The sequence below is a fragment of the Thamnophis elegans genome, chromosome 3 (assembly GCF_009769535.1).
Source record: "Thamnophis elegans isolate rThaEle1 chromosome 3, rThaEle1.pri, whole genome shotgun sequence".
Lineage (NCBI taxonomy): Eukaryota > Metazoa > Chordata > Lepidosauria > Squamata > Colubridae > Thamnophis > Thamnophis elegans.
This window is the reverse complement of record NC_045543.1, coordinates 115,946,593-115,962,887: the sequence shown is the minus strand read 5'-3', so window position 1 is coordinate 115,962,887 and position 16,295 is coordinate 115,946,593. Positions and strand designations below refer to the sequence as shown.

The 16,295-nt window shown below is 39.0% G+C and overlaps 1 protein-coding gene across 1 annotated transcript; it reads right to left on the bottom strand.

Annotated features, from left to right (window-relative positions):
• Positions 1-16,266, bottom strand: BHMT (betaine--homocysteine S-methyltransferase). The gene is made up of 8 exons (XM_032212562.1): positions 16,144-16,266; positions 12,503-12,635; positions 11,483-11,601; positions 6,661-6,852; positions 4,643-4,790; positions 4,061-4,243; positions 2,987-3,215; positions 1-1,139 (listed from the first exon to the last, which is right to left on the bottom strand). The coding sequence occupies exons 1-8, from the start codon at positions 16,177-16,179 to the stop codon at positions 953-955; spliced, it is 1,227 nt and encodes a 408-aa protein (XP_032068453.1). The 5' UTR covers positions 16,180-16,266; the 3' UTR covers positions 1-952.
• Between the last annotated feature and the right edge of the window lie 29 nt (positions 16,267-16,295).

Here is a 16,295-nt window from a genome sequence, read left to right as displayed (position 1 = left end):
TTATTTTTGTAATTTTATTTGTCCACCTCAGAAGAGTGAATTGCTTAAACTATAAACACATAATTTTACGAACATCTCAATCAAGAAGAGTATTTGTACATCTGCTCCAAAATACAGTATAGGAATCTTCTGCCCAAATGAGAAAATAGCACCAAAGTTTAATATGGCTCTGCTTAAATTTAAGCAAAATGTTGTTTTTTTTTAAAAAAACATTATTGTAGGCAACAGATGTTTAATCTGTCAGAGGATTGTTGACTGAAAACATGCCTGTTTTTTAAGTGTTTAGTACCTTGGTATTTTGCTAAATATTGCTCCACATAATAGCCTCCCCCAAATTATGTTAGCAACCCAGATGAAGCTAAATTATATTTAACCTAAAATACACTCATATTTTCCCTACAGTCTTAAACTCAGGCTTTGTGAAGGAGATGTAACTGAATGCAGTGTGACTTAAAAGCACAAATCTGGAGCCAGCAATTGTCATTGAAGAAATAACCCTTTTACATAATGGAATTTCCACAAGCATGACTCATCTATGGAACCCCTGGTAGAAATGGCCAAAGCTGGGTCCTGGAGGGTATGTAAAATAATCAAGAATCTGCAGGACTGTGTTGTGCTTCTGTAGAAATCTCAAAATTGCAACACTTGAACCAAAGGAAAGAAGATCACACTTCGGCCGTATAGAATTTCTAATTGCAGTGAGCCAGCATAGTTTTAAAAGCACTTTATTAGCTCAGCTACAGAATATCTTATCTGTTTTGTTTTAACTGGACAGTCCTACGGTATTTAATAAAATTATTTCAATAGGATGAAAGATGAGGAATCTTTTCTGTCTGTATAACCATGTGGGAAAAAAGTAGATAAAGTTTGAGGTCTATGAATTACATTTGCCTGTATCATCGGCTCATTTAATAATGATTGCAATTTTTATTGCTATTAAATTGCTGCTAATTTACGGTATAGTTTTGGATTTGAATGTTTGTTTCTTGAAAAGCTCTTTCAGCTGTTGTTCAGTTGTTGCTTCTTTCTGCTGTATCAGATCGCCCTTGGTCATTTCCCAATCATCTGGCTTTGACAGTGAGGGACAATATGGCCGACCTGAAGCAGGTAACATATTCTCCCAGTACTCTTTTCTAGCCCTAAGTACAAAACAAACAAAGCTAATTAGTGGCTATAAGAAAATGGAAAATGGCATATTTCTAATCTATTGTGTCATGACTATCAACAGTAATTATAAAAACCAAGAAAGAGAAAAAAGCTTTGCGGCTTGTGGATGCACAGTGAGCTCTAGACTGTATGAAGAGGCATGCACAAGCATAATATCCTAGGAAGAGTTCCAGATAGTAGTTAATACCTGCAGAAAACAAAGTCAAAAAAGTTAAGGTGCAAATAGAATCTAGACTCATAAGGTATGTAAAAAGTCAGTTTGCTAACAAGAGGAAGAAAAAAAGGAAGGGGTAAGCCCACTGCTTGGTAAAGAAAGAAGATTTTAAGAGGCGACAAGGGGAAGAAAGAGAAAGTTTCTCAACTTCTATTTTGCTTCAAGGAGAACTGTTGAAATAGACCTAAGCAGATCAATTATCCCATGGAGACAATCAAATGTTAGGCAGCACCCGGCTACTATAAATGGGTTTCTAAGTCTCCAGGACTAATACAGTTACATCCATGAGATTTCAAGGAATTTGAGAATATCATCCTGAAATCCCTTTTCTGATCTGTTGAGAAATCATGGAGGATGGGATTAATGGCACAAGATTAAAGAGTGAAAAGGGGGAAAGAGTACCTAAATAACTATTATTTATGTTATTATACATTATTATTTAGAAAATAATGTATTGCTTGGCAGAATATATCACGCCGATCTCCATTTTTATTGTGATCAGTTTAGCTGATCATAGGAATGTAATAGACATAGTGCCCTTCTGATTTTGCAAAAAAATTGATGAACTTTCCCTTAAGCTCCTAGCAGAGAAGATAGCAAAATATGGACTGTGTTTAGTTATGTGAATTAAATCTTATGAAAACATATACAGAAGCACCCAAAAAGTAAATCGAAGAACAGAAACAGTTGGAGGCTTGTTTAGCATGGAGAAAAAAAGACTATGCAAAAACATCTTAGCTGTCTTTGAAAGGCCATCATCGAGAAAATGGAACAAACTTGTTCAGTGTGGGTACAGAAGGCAAAAATAATAGTTTAAATTATAAGGAATCATATTGTAATTGGACATTAAATAATTTTTCAACAGTAAAAGTTATTATTATTCAAATTATATGCTGCCCATCCCTCCATCAGGGATGTCAAAGTCAATTTATTCAGGGCCACATCAGGGCTGTGGTTGATCTGGGGGGGGGCTTGGCTGGGTGGGGGCATGGCTGACTGGGTGGGTGTGACCATCTTGACACCACTCACTGGGCGTGGCCGACTGGGTGGGCATGGCCAGCTTGATACCACTCCCTAAACTGCTGTGCCTCTTTGGCACTGGGTAGCCTGGGCCCAAACCACGTGGGCTGGCCCTTACATTTTCCAGTCTGGCCCCACAGGCCAGATGTGACCACATCACAGGGTGGATCCGGCTTACGGGCCTTGTGTTTGACACCCTGCTCTAGGTGATTAAATAATAGAACAGACTGGATAATAAAATACTGGCGTCTCTTTTGCTAGAAGCATTTAAAGACAGGCTGGGATAGTTTTCTGTAAGGCATCTCAATAATGGATTATAGAATAGGACAGGTGGCTGGAACAAATGATCTCAAAACATTCAGTTTATCAATTGAAAGGCAGTAGAGTGATAGTATATGTTCTAGCTCTATTGGGTTTTCAATATCTGAGCTGCAAATATCCAGGCAACCACTGGATGGCAGCAGAGAGATAATTTTAACAACCACATTAGTTAGCAACAGTATTTCTGATCCCAATAGTTGTAAGTTGAGGAGTAGCTATATTTTAAATCAATTATTTTACTACCAAAATTAAAAGTATACTTACCTTGCTCTAACCCAGGGTTTAGTATGCATACTCAAATCACTCCCCCAGCTACCATGTTTTTCAGATGCCTGGGGTAAAAAACCCTTTTCTGGGGCCAGCTCTTCAGCAATTGCTCTGATATGATATGGTTCAAATCCACAGCAGCCTCCAATGTATCTGATCCCTAAATTGTAAGCTTCTCTTGCATATTTGTGAACATCCCATCGGGTTAAAATTCTTGGCTCCAAAGCTGTAATGATATGAATTTTTAAATATTCATTGTAATATTCAGTTAATATTATACACAAAACCGGTAAAACATTAGCATTATCCTCAAGAGGTTTCCTTTGACCTCCACGGACCAAGTTAGGTAATTATGCATTTATTTACTCTACTTTAGCTTCTAAAAAATTTCCAGACATTGTCATGAGGGACTCCTACTTTGGGAATGGTTTCCTACCACAAAGTTGACCTAATCTTAAAAATTACTTAAAATCACTTGGATTTTATTTCTATTTATACCTTCTATTTACAAACTAACATTCCTTTCCACTCAGCTTTTGGTTTCTCTGTTTGTTGCTGCAGGTGTCCCCCCTGCCCCCCTCCAATTTAACAGCATTTTTGTTCTCTTTTCATCAATCTCTACATTTATTAAATACAGGCCCAACATCCCCAGGGAAAATGCAAAATATACTTTAACTGGAAGAGTTGTGGAAAAAGCTAATTCAACTGGTTTCCATCCTTGGACAAATTCAAATAATGTAAACTCCCTCATTTTCCCCTACTACCATCCAAACATATTTTAATCTATCTATGCAAGTTGTAGTTAAAGTATCTGTGAAGAAATCATCACAATCTAATCTAAATTGTACCTTAGGTTATTCTTGAAAAATTTCTTTATTTTGGTTTAAGTTATCCAATATTTACTTGCATTCTAAGCAAGACAGTGTAGATTTCATTTCAGACCAACCATACACAAGTCTTCTCTAAAATTATGTGTGTAGTTTTAATCCCAGCATGTATGTGATTTTAATGTTTTGCACTATTTTTCTTGATACTCTTGATAACCACAAAAAAAGAGCAATGAAATCTTACCAAAAGGAAACTCTGGTAGATCAATGAAACCCTGCTTCCCACAATCAGGGGTATGAAAAGCAAGTGGCTGTGACATCAGGTGTGCTTTTAGTTTCGCAGTTGCCAAACCTTCCTTCATGAGTTTTATAGTTCTAAGACAAGTAACTGGATCAAAGTGGCAGTTTACTCCAACAATAGAAGCCCCTAAGAAACAAGAAACAACATTTTCTGTATTACTTTTCAGGGTCAAAATTTTTAAACATAATGCCCAACATTCACCCCTTTTAATCTTTTGTAAAACTAATTGCATTTTAAAGATGCATGGATGAAATCACCTTAAAATAGTGAGAAGCTATATTTTTGTCATGATGAAAATAACTAAAAAGCCAGAAAAATTGAGAAATAGAAGTACAATGTTTTTCTTTAACTCTTTTAATTATTGGATAGGAATATCAAAACATAGGCTACCTTGAAAAATGGGAAAATTATCCCAGAAGGCAACAGCAAATCACTTCTATATTATTGTCAATAAAATTATATTCATGAAAATTATATTCAGAATAGAAGCTTGAATCAAAATTGATACTGAAAGTAACATCTTACCAGCATTAACTAGCCGAACAGCACATTCTCCTGGTGATACACCATCCATGTCTCCTTCTGGGCCAATGCACAGAGTAACTGCAACTGGCAACCCAGATTCTTTTAAAGTTTCAACTGCCCATGTGGCTTCTTCAACATGTTCAAAATACTAGCAACAATTTACAAAAAGAATTTACAAAACAAGTTGAGGAACATTTTTTTAATTGAAAAAAATGCAATATGTCAAGATAAAAATAAGAAGCCAAGTTGTTTTTAAAAGAACAGCTGCGGATATTTACAAGTAGTCTTATGATCACAATTGAGCCCAAAATTTCCATTGCTAAGTGAAACAGTTGTTAAGTCAATTTGCCCCATGTTACAAAACATTTCTTGCCACAGGTGTTAAATGAATCATTGCAGCTGTCAAAGTTAGTAACACATTTTTGTAAAATGTATCTGGCTTCCCCCATTGACTTTTTTTATGTCAGAAAGGCACAAAAAGTAATCACGTGACCCTGGGACACTGCAACTGGGACATAAACATGAGCCAGGTGCAAAGTGTCCAAATTTTGATCATGTAACCATTGGGATGATGCAATGGTCGTAAGTGTAAAAAATGGTCACAGGTCACTTTTCAGTGCCGTTGTAACTTCAAATGGTCACTTAATAGTTGTAAATCAAGGGCTACATGAATTGTCTATGACAATTGCCACAGCCAGCTCGCCATATCCAACCTGCCACAGCCAATTCACCACGGCCAACCACGCTGCAGGACAACTTGCTGCAGGACAAAAGTTGCACTAATGTGAAAGCAATGGTGGAATAGAATCATTAAAGAAAGTATACAAAAGGAGGGACAGAATGAAAAGCGAATGGCAAAAATTAAAATAATTTGCATTATTTTAAATAATTAAATAGAATTGTTAAATTGTCCCACAACAAGTTGTCTTGCAGTGAGTTGGCCATGGCGAGTTCGCCTGCTGCAAGTTGGCTGTGGGTGAGGTGGCTGTGGCAAGTTGGCTGCAGGGAGTTTTCCACAGCAAGTTGGCTGTGGCAAGTTGTTCCATTCCCACCCATACAACCAAAAGTATCTTTAACCATATAACAACTTACTTTAAATCTTGGAACTAGTGGTGATTTCTTAATTCAATGTGAGAACTTTCTAACCACTTCGATTCAATGTTTGAGGCCTGGGTCACCATGCCAAAGGAAGGATATACCGTATTTCTCGGAGTATAAGATGCACTCCCCCCCCTAAAAGAGCGTGGAAATGTTGGTGCGTCTTATACACCGAATACAGCTATTTTTGGCCTCCCAAAGCCCCGCCCATGGATCCAATTTTTGAGAAAAACGGGCCGTTTTTCACAAGGACGGGTGCCTTTTGCCTCCCACCCACTCACCAGAAGCACTCTGCAGGTTTCAGCAGGGCTGGGGAAAGGGGAAAATGCCCCCGTTTTGGTGAAAAACAGGCAAAAAATGGACCATTTTTTGCGAAAAAGGAGATGTATTTGTCTTCCCCCACACCCCCCAGGAGCACTCTGCAGGCTTCAGCAGGGCTGGGGGAAGGGAAAAATGCCCCCATTTTGGTGAAAAATGGGGGAGTTTTTGCCTTACTCTAGCCCTGTTGAAGTTTGCAGAGTTCTCCTGGGGGCCAGGGAGGACAAAAAGTTTTTTTTCTTACTTACCTCTTTGAAATCTTGGTGAGTCTTATACACCGGTGCATCTTAATAGTCCGAAAAATACAATAAATATATCCATATAGGTGTGTGTGTGTGTGTGTGTGTGTGTGTGTGTGTTCATGTGTCTGTGCATGCATCATATTATCAAGAAAGGTCTTAGAATTTGAAGTACAACTGAGGTACAATACAATTCTTCTAGGAGATGTACACAGACTTTGCACAAATTAAAGCTTTCTTGGGCAATAATACTTTGCCAATCTCTTCCACACGGCAATCCTATTTGCCTTGTCTTTCCTTATGTCATTAAGAGTACAAATAAAATAAAGACAATACTTTTCATTTGTCAGTGAATTTATTTACCTCAGCAATCAGGAAATCCACTTCTTTTTTGATAAAAACTTGCAACTGCTTTCGAAAGATTGCTTTCACTTCAGTTTTACTCTTGCTGCTTAAGTATGAAGGTGTTTGACTAACACCTCCAGCCACCAAAGCATCACCTTCTTGAGCAACTTCTTTTGCAATGTCACAAGCAGCTTCATTTATTCTCTGCCCCTAATGGTATGAAAAGATTGAAGTGCTAATTTTTATTATCATTATTTAAATGTGCTGTACGCTGCCCAACTCCCAGTGACTGTTAGTGGTTTACAAGTGACTGAAAACATGGAAGCAAGGCATTAAAAACAGGAAACAAAAAATGAATAGATGGCAGAATTACAAACCTGGTGGAACCAAACAAAAAACAACCTAGATTAAAAGAAGGCTTCAGTTATCCTTATCAAAGGCCTGGGTAACGAGCTAAGTCTTTGGGCCTCTTCAAAACAGGGTATTAAATAATATACATAATAGTGTAAGAAAAAAATAAAAGTCACATATATTTTATCAGTCAGCAATTCCACAAAGCAAGCAATGGTTGTCAAGTGTTAACTGGCATACTTTTATACATGAGAATGGAGCAACACTTTGATCATTTCCAATTTCAGTAGCCTACAGAAATGCAGTATATACGGTATTGGAGAAGTGCAGCTTATCCTTTAAACTTGATCTTTGCCCAATTAATTACAGATAACCAAGGGAAACAAATAAAAAAGAAGCCTTATTAAGAGAGAAGATGACTCTGACCAATTTAACGTAAATAGTAGTAATATCCCATTTTGGGGTAAGGAGTTTAACCAGGGATGGCAGATCAGCATGAGTCTGGACTAGACTTGGAAAGTTTATGGCCTGCAAGCTACATCTGGTCCTTTGACTGTCCCTGTCCAGCTTGTGCAGGTAATGAGGGGCAGTAGGGAGGTGGCGGCAGCGGTACTCCATAATGGTTCCACCACAAAACCGCAGAGTACAAAATCGCGCTCGACGAAAGCGCGCATTTGACGTCATCACAGCGCGACGAAAACATCGTGCTGTGATCGAAAAATGTAAAAATAAAGCAAAAACCTTACCCTAACCCCCCTAAACCTAACCCTAAACCTAACCCTTAATCTAACCCTAAACCTAACCGTTAACGTAACGCTAAACCTAACGCTAGCCCTTAACCTAACGCTAAACGTAACGCTAACACTCTAACCCTAACCCTTAACCTAACCCTAACCCTAACCCTAACCTTTATGTGAATCGGTTTGCTTTTATTAACCTTTATGTGAATCGGCTTGCTTTAATTTTAATTTTATTTCAATTTTTAATTTTTTTCGTCGCGCTGTGATGACGTCACATGCGCGCTTTCGTCGATCGCGATTTTGTCCTCCGCGGTTTTGACGGGTCACGCTCCATAATAGCTCCAGTTTCTTATGTGGTCCATCAGAAAAATTATCTTCTCCTGATTCAGACATACATAAATCTCATTATAAATCCTAATATCTATGAGTGTTCCTTTCATCAGTTTCTCCTATGTCAGAAATCAATAAGTGTTTCCTTGAATGGGAGACAATATTAAAAAAATAAATAAAAGAACATGGCTGAAAAGCCATACTCCTTGAGATCTTGAGAATTTTGGGGCATTTTAATTTTATATTTTATAAGGTACTTATTCAAAATATTTAACAATATGATTTCAAATAGAATTAACAGCCAATTCAAAACCTTTGGAAAATAGAAAGGTGCCAGAACAATATTAGTGTGGATGCCAGTCAAATCTCTCTGGAGAGGAAGTTCCATAAGTGGAGTGCCATTATAAAAAAGCCATTCTCTCCCTTGTAAGAGACCCAACTTATTCTCTTTTAGTAAGGGCACCTGGAGGAGAACTTACTCATTTTTTAAAATCCAGATAGATATATAAAGGAGAAGGGATTCTTTCAGGTAACCTGTCCTTAAGCTGTTCGGGTATTAAAAATCAAAACTCGCATTCTGAATTAGATCTAGAAAGAGACCAGCAACAAGTGTAGATGGCAAAGAAATTGGCAGGAGAATGTTTGCATCATCAAATCTCAGTGAGCAATCTAGCAATAGCACTTAGACTTATATACCGCTTCACAATACTTTACAGCCCTTTCTAAGCGGTTTATAGAGTCAGCATATTGCCCCCAACAATCTGGGACCTCGGAAGAATGGAAGGCTGAGTCAACATTGAGCCTGGTGAGATTCGATCTGCCAAAATTCTGGCAGCCAGTGATCATTAGAAGTAGCCTGCAGTACTGCACTCTAACCACTGCACCATTGTGGCTGCTGTATTTGAAATTTACAGTGAGGTAGAAAATGCAAGGGAGGCGGGGATCTCTATGTGGTAGGTTGTTCTACTCCTGAGTTCCAGTAGTAGTATGATGGAAAGCAGCTAGAAAGAGTGCAAAGAAGAGCAACAAAGATGATTTGGGGCTAAAACATAAAGAACAATTGCTGGATTTGGGTATATCTAGTTTAATGAAAAGAAGGGCTACGGGTGGCATAATAGCAATATTCCAATATCTCAGGGGTTGCCACGAAGAAGATGGTAGTCAAGTTATTCTCCAAAGCACCCACCTGAGGGGCAGGACAAGAAGCTCTGGGTAGAAACTAATCACGGACAGAAGCAATCTAGAATTAAGAAGAAATTTTTTGACAGGTTGAACAATTAATCAGTGGAAAAACTTGCTTCCAGAAGAATGCTCCAAAACTGTTAAGTTTTTAAGATGAGATTGGACAACCATTTGTCTGAAATGGTATAGGCCAGTGAGGCACACGGAGCCATTTGTCAGGGCACGCGAGGTGCTACCCTGTCAGCTGACCAGCGTGCATATGCGCGCTGGCCAGCTGAGTTCACCCTTTTTTAAAGCCATTTTTCGCCCTCCCCAAGCTCCAGAGGCTTTATAGGAGCCTGGGGAAGGCGAAAAGAGGCCCCCCTGCAGGCCCTCCGGAGGCTTCATGAGCTTCCCTTCCCTCCTGAAGGTCCCTGAACCCTTCGGAGCGCTCAAAACGACCCTCCGAGCAAACTGGAAGTGACTTCCGATTTGCTCAGAGGGTTGTTTTGACTGCTCTGGAGGCTTTAGGGAAGCCTTCTGAAGGTCCCTGAAGCCTCCGGAGGGCTTTCGGGGGGGGTGGGGGAGGCTGTTTTCACCCACCCCAGGCTCCTATAAAGCCTCTAGAGCCTGGCGAGGGTGAAAAAAGCATGCAAAAAATGGGGGAGGGGTCGCACCTGTAGTGCGCGCATGCGCACTGGGGAGGTTGTGCATTGCATTATGGGTGCAGCACACTCGCACACGACCTCCCCTGCGCTCCCACTTATGGCATGCGAGCCAAAAAAGGTTCGCTATCGCTGGTATAGGGTTTCCTGCCTGAGCAGATGGTTGGACTAGAAGACCTCCAAGCTCCCTTCAACTTTGTTATTCTATTCTATTGAGCTGCAGGCTGTACAACCGTTACCAATGGGAATATTAACCTCACAGAAGATACGGTTTTGGTATTCCACCAGATTGATATTGCCCAGAGCAACCCTATTCCAAAGAACAGAAAGACAAGCCTTGTTTCAACCATGGGCTTGGAATATTAGTTGGAGCCAATGAAATAGTTTTTTGATAGCTATTGTTTTTTGTCTCAGTAGCTGAACATATATTTATTTTGGGTTTCTTGCATTTTTAAATTATTGTTAGCTACCCAGAATAACTTGTTAGATACAGGTGACCATATAAATAAAAATAAGTAAGTAAAGAATAAATGCATGTTAAAAAACTAATACTAGTTATTACATACATACATTTTTATAATATGGTATCTAAATGATTTTGAGGCAAAAATGTTTGAAGTTCTTACTGCATGTTTGGTATATAGTTACACCCTATAAAACAAGTAGAGAAGAATTAAGCACTTTGTCTAGATTCATTGCACTATAAAGAAAATGTGCCCACCATTTCTTCTTTTAAGAAACTTTTAACTATTAATATTAAAGCATTCCTGAAACTGGGAAAATGTAAAAAAAAAAAAACTGGGCAACTAAGTATTGTTTAACATTGTGTTAGTGTTGTTAAATATTAATTTAACAATAAAGATACAAGTAGTCCTTGACTTACGATTATTTGTTTAACAATCATTTTAAGTCAGATGCTGAAGAAAGTTTCTGATGGCTGGTTTTTGGACTTAAAACCCCCTGTGATATGATCACAATTTGGGTTCCTGGCAACTGGCATGCATTTACGAGCATTGTAGTGTCCTGTGGTCATTTGATTACCATTTGTTGCCTTCAAAAAGGAGCTTCTCACAAGCAAAGTCAATGGGGGAAGCCAAGTACATTTAACAACTGTCTGGTTGGCTTAGTGGCTCACTGAATGACCGTGATAAAAAGGTTGTAAAATTGGGGTGTGGTTCATTTAACAACCGCATTGTTTAGAGATGAAAGTTCTAGTTCGAATTGTGGTCCTACATTGAGGACTACGTGACTACGTGAAGAGCCAAGGTGGCGCAGTGGTTAAATGCAGCACTGCAGGCTACTGCTAGATCAGCAGTTCAGCGGTTCAAATCTCACCGGCTCAGGGTTGACTCAGCCTTCCATCCTTCCGAGGTGGGTAAAATGAGGACCCAGATTGTTGGGGGCAATATGCACTCTCTGTAAACCGCTTAGAGAGGCCTGAATGCCCTATGAAGCGGTATATAAGTCTACTGCTATTGCTATTGCTATTATTAAACTGTAGCAACACAAAAGTATCAAGATTAAATACACATTTTTTAAAAAACTCTGCTTACTTGTCAAAATTACTAATAAGAAGCGGTTGAAACTACTTACAGAAAATTTATCAGCTGCATAGTTTCCTCTGTTCTCTAATTTATCATCACTGGCATAAAAGCTGAATGTCTGTAAAACATTTGCTCCAGCCCTGAGGAATTCTCGATGAAGCTGACGAACTACAAAATATTGAAGCAAAGTCAAGAGTTAAACATACCGTTAGCACTGTACCAGCAGTATCTTTTAACAAACCCTATTGCCCCTATGATTCTAGGTCCCGTCTTGTGTCCGAAGTATCTTGATTGAATGTTCTTCAATGACTCAACATTATTCTGTTATTATTTTTAAAAAGTCATAATTGACTTCTTTAGAAAACCTATTACTTTAGCTCATAGGAATCCTGTGCAACATAGCTTGTAAATGGTACATGATGAATTATTATTAAATTATTCCGCATGTAGATCCACACAGATATACAAAACTATAAAATTAGGAAGAACACTAGGCTCACTTCACAGATGTTGATTTGGGCAAACAATGTTTCTAACTTGCTTTTCCCTGCTTAAAAAAACAGTAATGTGATTTACATCAATTCGAAAAACTTCTACATGCGCAAGGTTAAAAGGTAATATCTAATTAAAAACCTCCATAAAACCTCCGTAAACTCGTATAGGTAGAAGAGAAAGGGCTAGGTTAACTAATTTTAATTGGACTGGAGCAATATGTTTATTCTACAACTGGGTCACTATCCAATTCAGAATATTTGATTTAGAATTTACAATAGAATAGAGCTGGAAGGGACCTTGGAAGTCTTCAAGTCTCAGGCAAGTGACTGTCTAGAATCTACTTAGAAACATGCAGTGATGGAGTCCCCATGATTTCTGGAGGCAAGCTGTTCCACTGGTTAATTGTCCTTACTGTTAGGAAGTTTCTCCTTATTTCCAGGTTGCTTCTCTCTTTGATCAGTTTCCAACTATTATTTCTTATCCTACCCTCTGGCACTTTGGAGAATAATTTAAACCCCCTCTCTTTGTAGCAGCCCCTTAAATTTGATTTGATGAATACATAAATATACATTACCTGCTTCAGGGTTTTCCACTGTAGCTTCAGGAGTCCAAGGTCCAGCTTTTACATAACCTCTCTTTTCAAGAGCAATGACAAATCCTCCATCACCAATCACAATTTCTCCAGCATCCAGCCGTTCTAAAATACCCTAAAATGACAATAATGCATCCTTGTAAACTTCAAAAATAATGTGAACCTGATGGTGGCAGGTAGCCGTCACTTAACAACTATTCGAAGTTATGATGGACCTTTCAAAGCAAGCAGGTTTGAAAAAAAGAATCTGCTTTTTTGGGTTACTCCACAAAACACAAAGGTTTCCTCCTCGTGCTGAATAGAGAAGCCTGAATGTTGCAACCTGACATGGGTCTGCTGACAATGAAGTCACTTTTTCCAGTATCAGCTCAAGTTTCACAATATATGGCCTGCTCCTTCCCAGCCTCCTGATTTTTGCCCATCTTCAGTAGGTAAGCAATGGATTTTAAGAGGTGGAAGAGGACTGTTTGGAATCCAGTGGTGGAGGCAAAGTAGGCACAGTGCTTTAGGGACCCAGTATGTGCGGGGGGTGGGGGAACTAAATAGGTGAGCATGCTGCAGCAGCTCTCCAAATTTAAGAATTCTACGTAAGGGAAAATGATTGGGTAGCTTGCGTAGAATTCTTAAATTTGAAACAGCTTTTTTTTGGAGGGGGTAACATGATTTCAGAGTTTATTCTAACTATGGTATTTTAAAGTGGTATCGGCTTCCTAACCAAAGAAAGCGGGTGGTAGAGAATAATTTTGCCTAATATAAGGACTGGAATTTTGGTGTTAACTTCTTGTATTTTAGTTGCAATAAAGATTTGGAATTTTCCCAGTCATAATTTGAGGAACTATTCCAGTACAAACATACTTACTACCCTGTCTACCAAACACTAATGTGAGTTATTATCATTCTAAAGTGAGAAACACTTTATTTTGTGTGCAGAAAGAGACCAGAACAGATGGATTGTTTACAAGCTTTCTTTAACTAAATGTAAAAAGACAGAGGAACGTATCCAAGCTATATATATACTGAATCAGACAAGGGTACATACAGGCCATGAATTTCTACTGTACAGCAGGGCCCCCAACCTCAGTTCAGGACTAGCACCAGGCCGCAGCATGCCAGAAACTGGTCTGCGCAAAGAAGCAAAGCCCCATCCATGGGATACAGGCAGCATGCAAAACCACACCCGCTCCAGTCCATGGAAAAACCTCTCTCCATGGAACCAGACCCTGGTACCCAAAAGATTGGGAGCCACTGCTCTACAGCAATGGATTTCAGTTAGAGGTCTCTTTCAACTCTTCCTGAAGAGTTGGTTACGATGTAGGCATCATCATAAATTGTAATCATCCCCAAACCCCCATAACTTTAACCTTAAACTGTCTACTATTGACCTCACCCCATTCCTAAGAGGTCTGTAAGGGGTCGTGCATAAGCGCACCAATGTCCCTACCATCCCTGTCCTACTGTCCCCACTTATTCGTATCCAATTCCTGTATTCATAATCATGTTTATTCTTATATCTGTTATCTTATATATGCTTGACAAAATAAAACAAACAAACAAATAAATAAATAAAATAAAGATATTGGGAATGGAGTATAAAATCTACTATGAGCAAAATGATCATGATCATCAGTGGGCTGAAATTGCTTCTTGGTGTTTTTCCTAGTCAGTAAGAGAAGTATCTGGTCCGCTTTCTGAAGTTATATTTTCCTAAATGTTTTATAATGAATTATTCTCAAAGGAATGCCAAAATACCATTGAGATTATTTAGCCCTCTATATCAGTGATGGCAAAGCTTTTAGGCACCGAGTGCTGAAAAAGTTGTGCAGAAATGTCGCAGGAGCACATGTTTATCAGGACAGCGCTCCAGAAAAGCTGAACTTCTGGGTTTTAGTGTGCATGCATACCAGATGATCAGCATGTCGGTTTTCGGCACTGCCACGTGCTCAAAGGACGGCTGATCATCACGTGCACATGCGCACCGGAAACCTGGAAGACAAGCAGGCAAGGCTGCGTGTGCCGGACAACATGGCTTCGCGTGGCCCTTTGGGCATGCGGGCCATAGGCTCACCATCACGGCCCTATATTATGCTCATAAGGTATGACAGCTGTCCTGTTACTTTTCATAGCTGCAGAAATTTGCCCTTTACTATCAGATTCAATTCTTCTTGAATGTCTTCCCCACTACACCAGGGGTGGGTTCCTGCCAGTTCTAACCTCTTCTATAGAAGAGGTTCCACAAATCTACAGTGCCATTTAGAACCGGTTGCAGTTCCCTCCCCCCCCCCGCACATCATCAAGATGAAAAGCAAGAGGAGGAATTCTGGGAGTTGAAGTCCACAAGTCTTAAAGCTCTCAAGTTTTGAACACCCCTGGGTTTTTTTTTCCTGAAGGGTTGGGGGTGCAAGTGTCTTGTAACTTGACAGTTTTAAGACGTGCTTGTTTGCTTCAAATACCAGTTTCTGAGCCAACATTTTGGTTGCTAAGCAAGAGCATTGTTAAGTGAGTTTCGCCACATTTTACAAGTTGGCCACTCCTACCCAGTTACATGGCCAGCAAGCCACTCCCACAAAGCAGACCACACCTATAGAAGAGTTTCTAAAAAAATTTGAAACCCACCACATACCTTTTGGCTTCTTTTTTTCCAGAGGATTACTTGATCAGATCAAACTTATAAAACTCTGATTCCCAAATGAAAACAATATGAATTGGATCTCACCCTAACACCGTGGAAATACATTAATCAAAAAGTGACCAAATAATTTCAATTATATATGATGAAATTAACTATTCTGATGAAGAAAGTAAAAATCACATTGAAAACTTGTGAAGCAACAGGATTTTTCATGAAGAATCTCTTTTAATTAATACTAATGGTTAACCCTCTGGTTTTATTAATTTTCAATTTTACTGATGATTCCCACTACTTTTTTGTACTATTAAAAGTTGAATTGATTATATCAAGTAATCCTGTTTTCTTCAGTTACTTTTATTTAAATTTATCACTTTAAAGAGTAATCCACCCTTTAACAGAGCCAGTTCTGTACTTTAGCTCAAATAACTTTTCTTATAAGTTCTACTCATAATAGAAAAAATATTATTTTTATTTACATGTGTGTGATTATAAAGCAGTCAACAATGCATCTCCTCTCTAAAAGGACAAAAATTCCAATTTTTGCATTTACAAATATGTATTTCAGTATATGGAAATAGCAAGTCAGCTGTCAGTCTTAACTGAACCAGCTTTATCTGGAATCCTGTTTGTCCCAGAATGGGACTACTATGTCATAAATCTGTGGGTGCATAAGTTAGAACTATGGAAAGTGTGTTTAACTATCTTTTCCCAAATGCAGGAAATACAATTGGGCAGCTATTTCTGCCATCAATTTAATCAGCAGCAAAAGAGCCAAGGGAGAAAAGATAGTTGGCATTCATTTGTCTCAACTCATGGTTGGTAGTTTCCTGGCCACCGCTCCTACTCTTCTAATTCCCAGAACTTTGCAAGACCCTCCCAGGAATATTACCGTGAGGTTTCTTAATATGCAATCTCGCCAACCAAGAGGGCCACTTTCCTTGCTTTTCGTTCCCTGCAAAAGAGAATGGATAAATGCGTCCCTCGTTCTTTTTACCTTCTTTGCTTTAGAGCTCCCTCCAATAGGTGCCATGACGAAGTATTCCCGCTGGATGCACTTCTCGTCCGCCGCAGAGCCACAACTCTCCCTTAACCAAGCAGGGTGAGCACAACCCGCCAACCTCGTATTTTATAGGCTGGAGGCTGAGG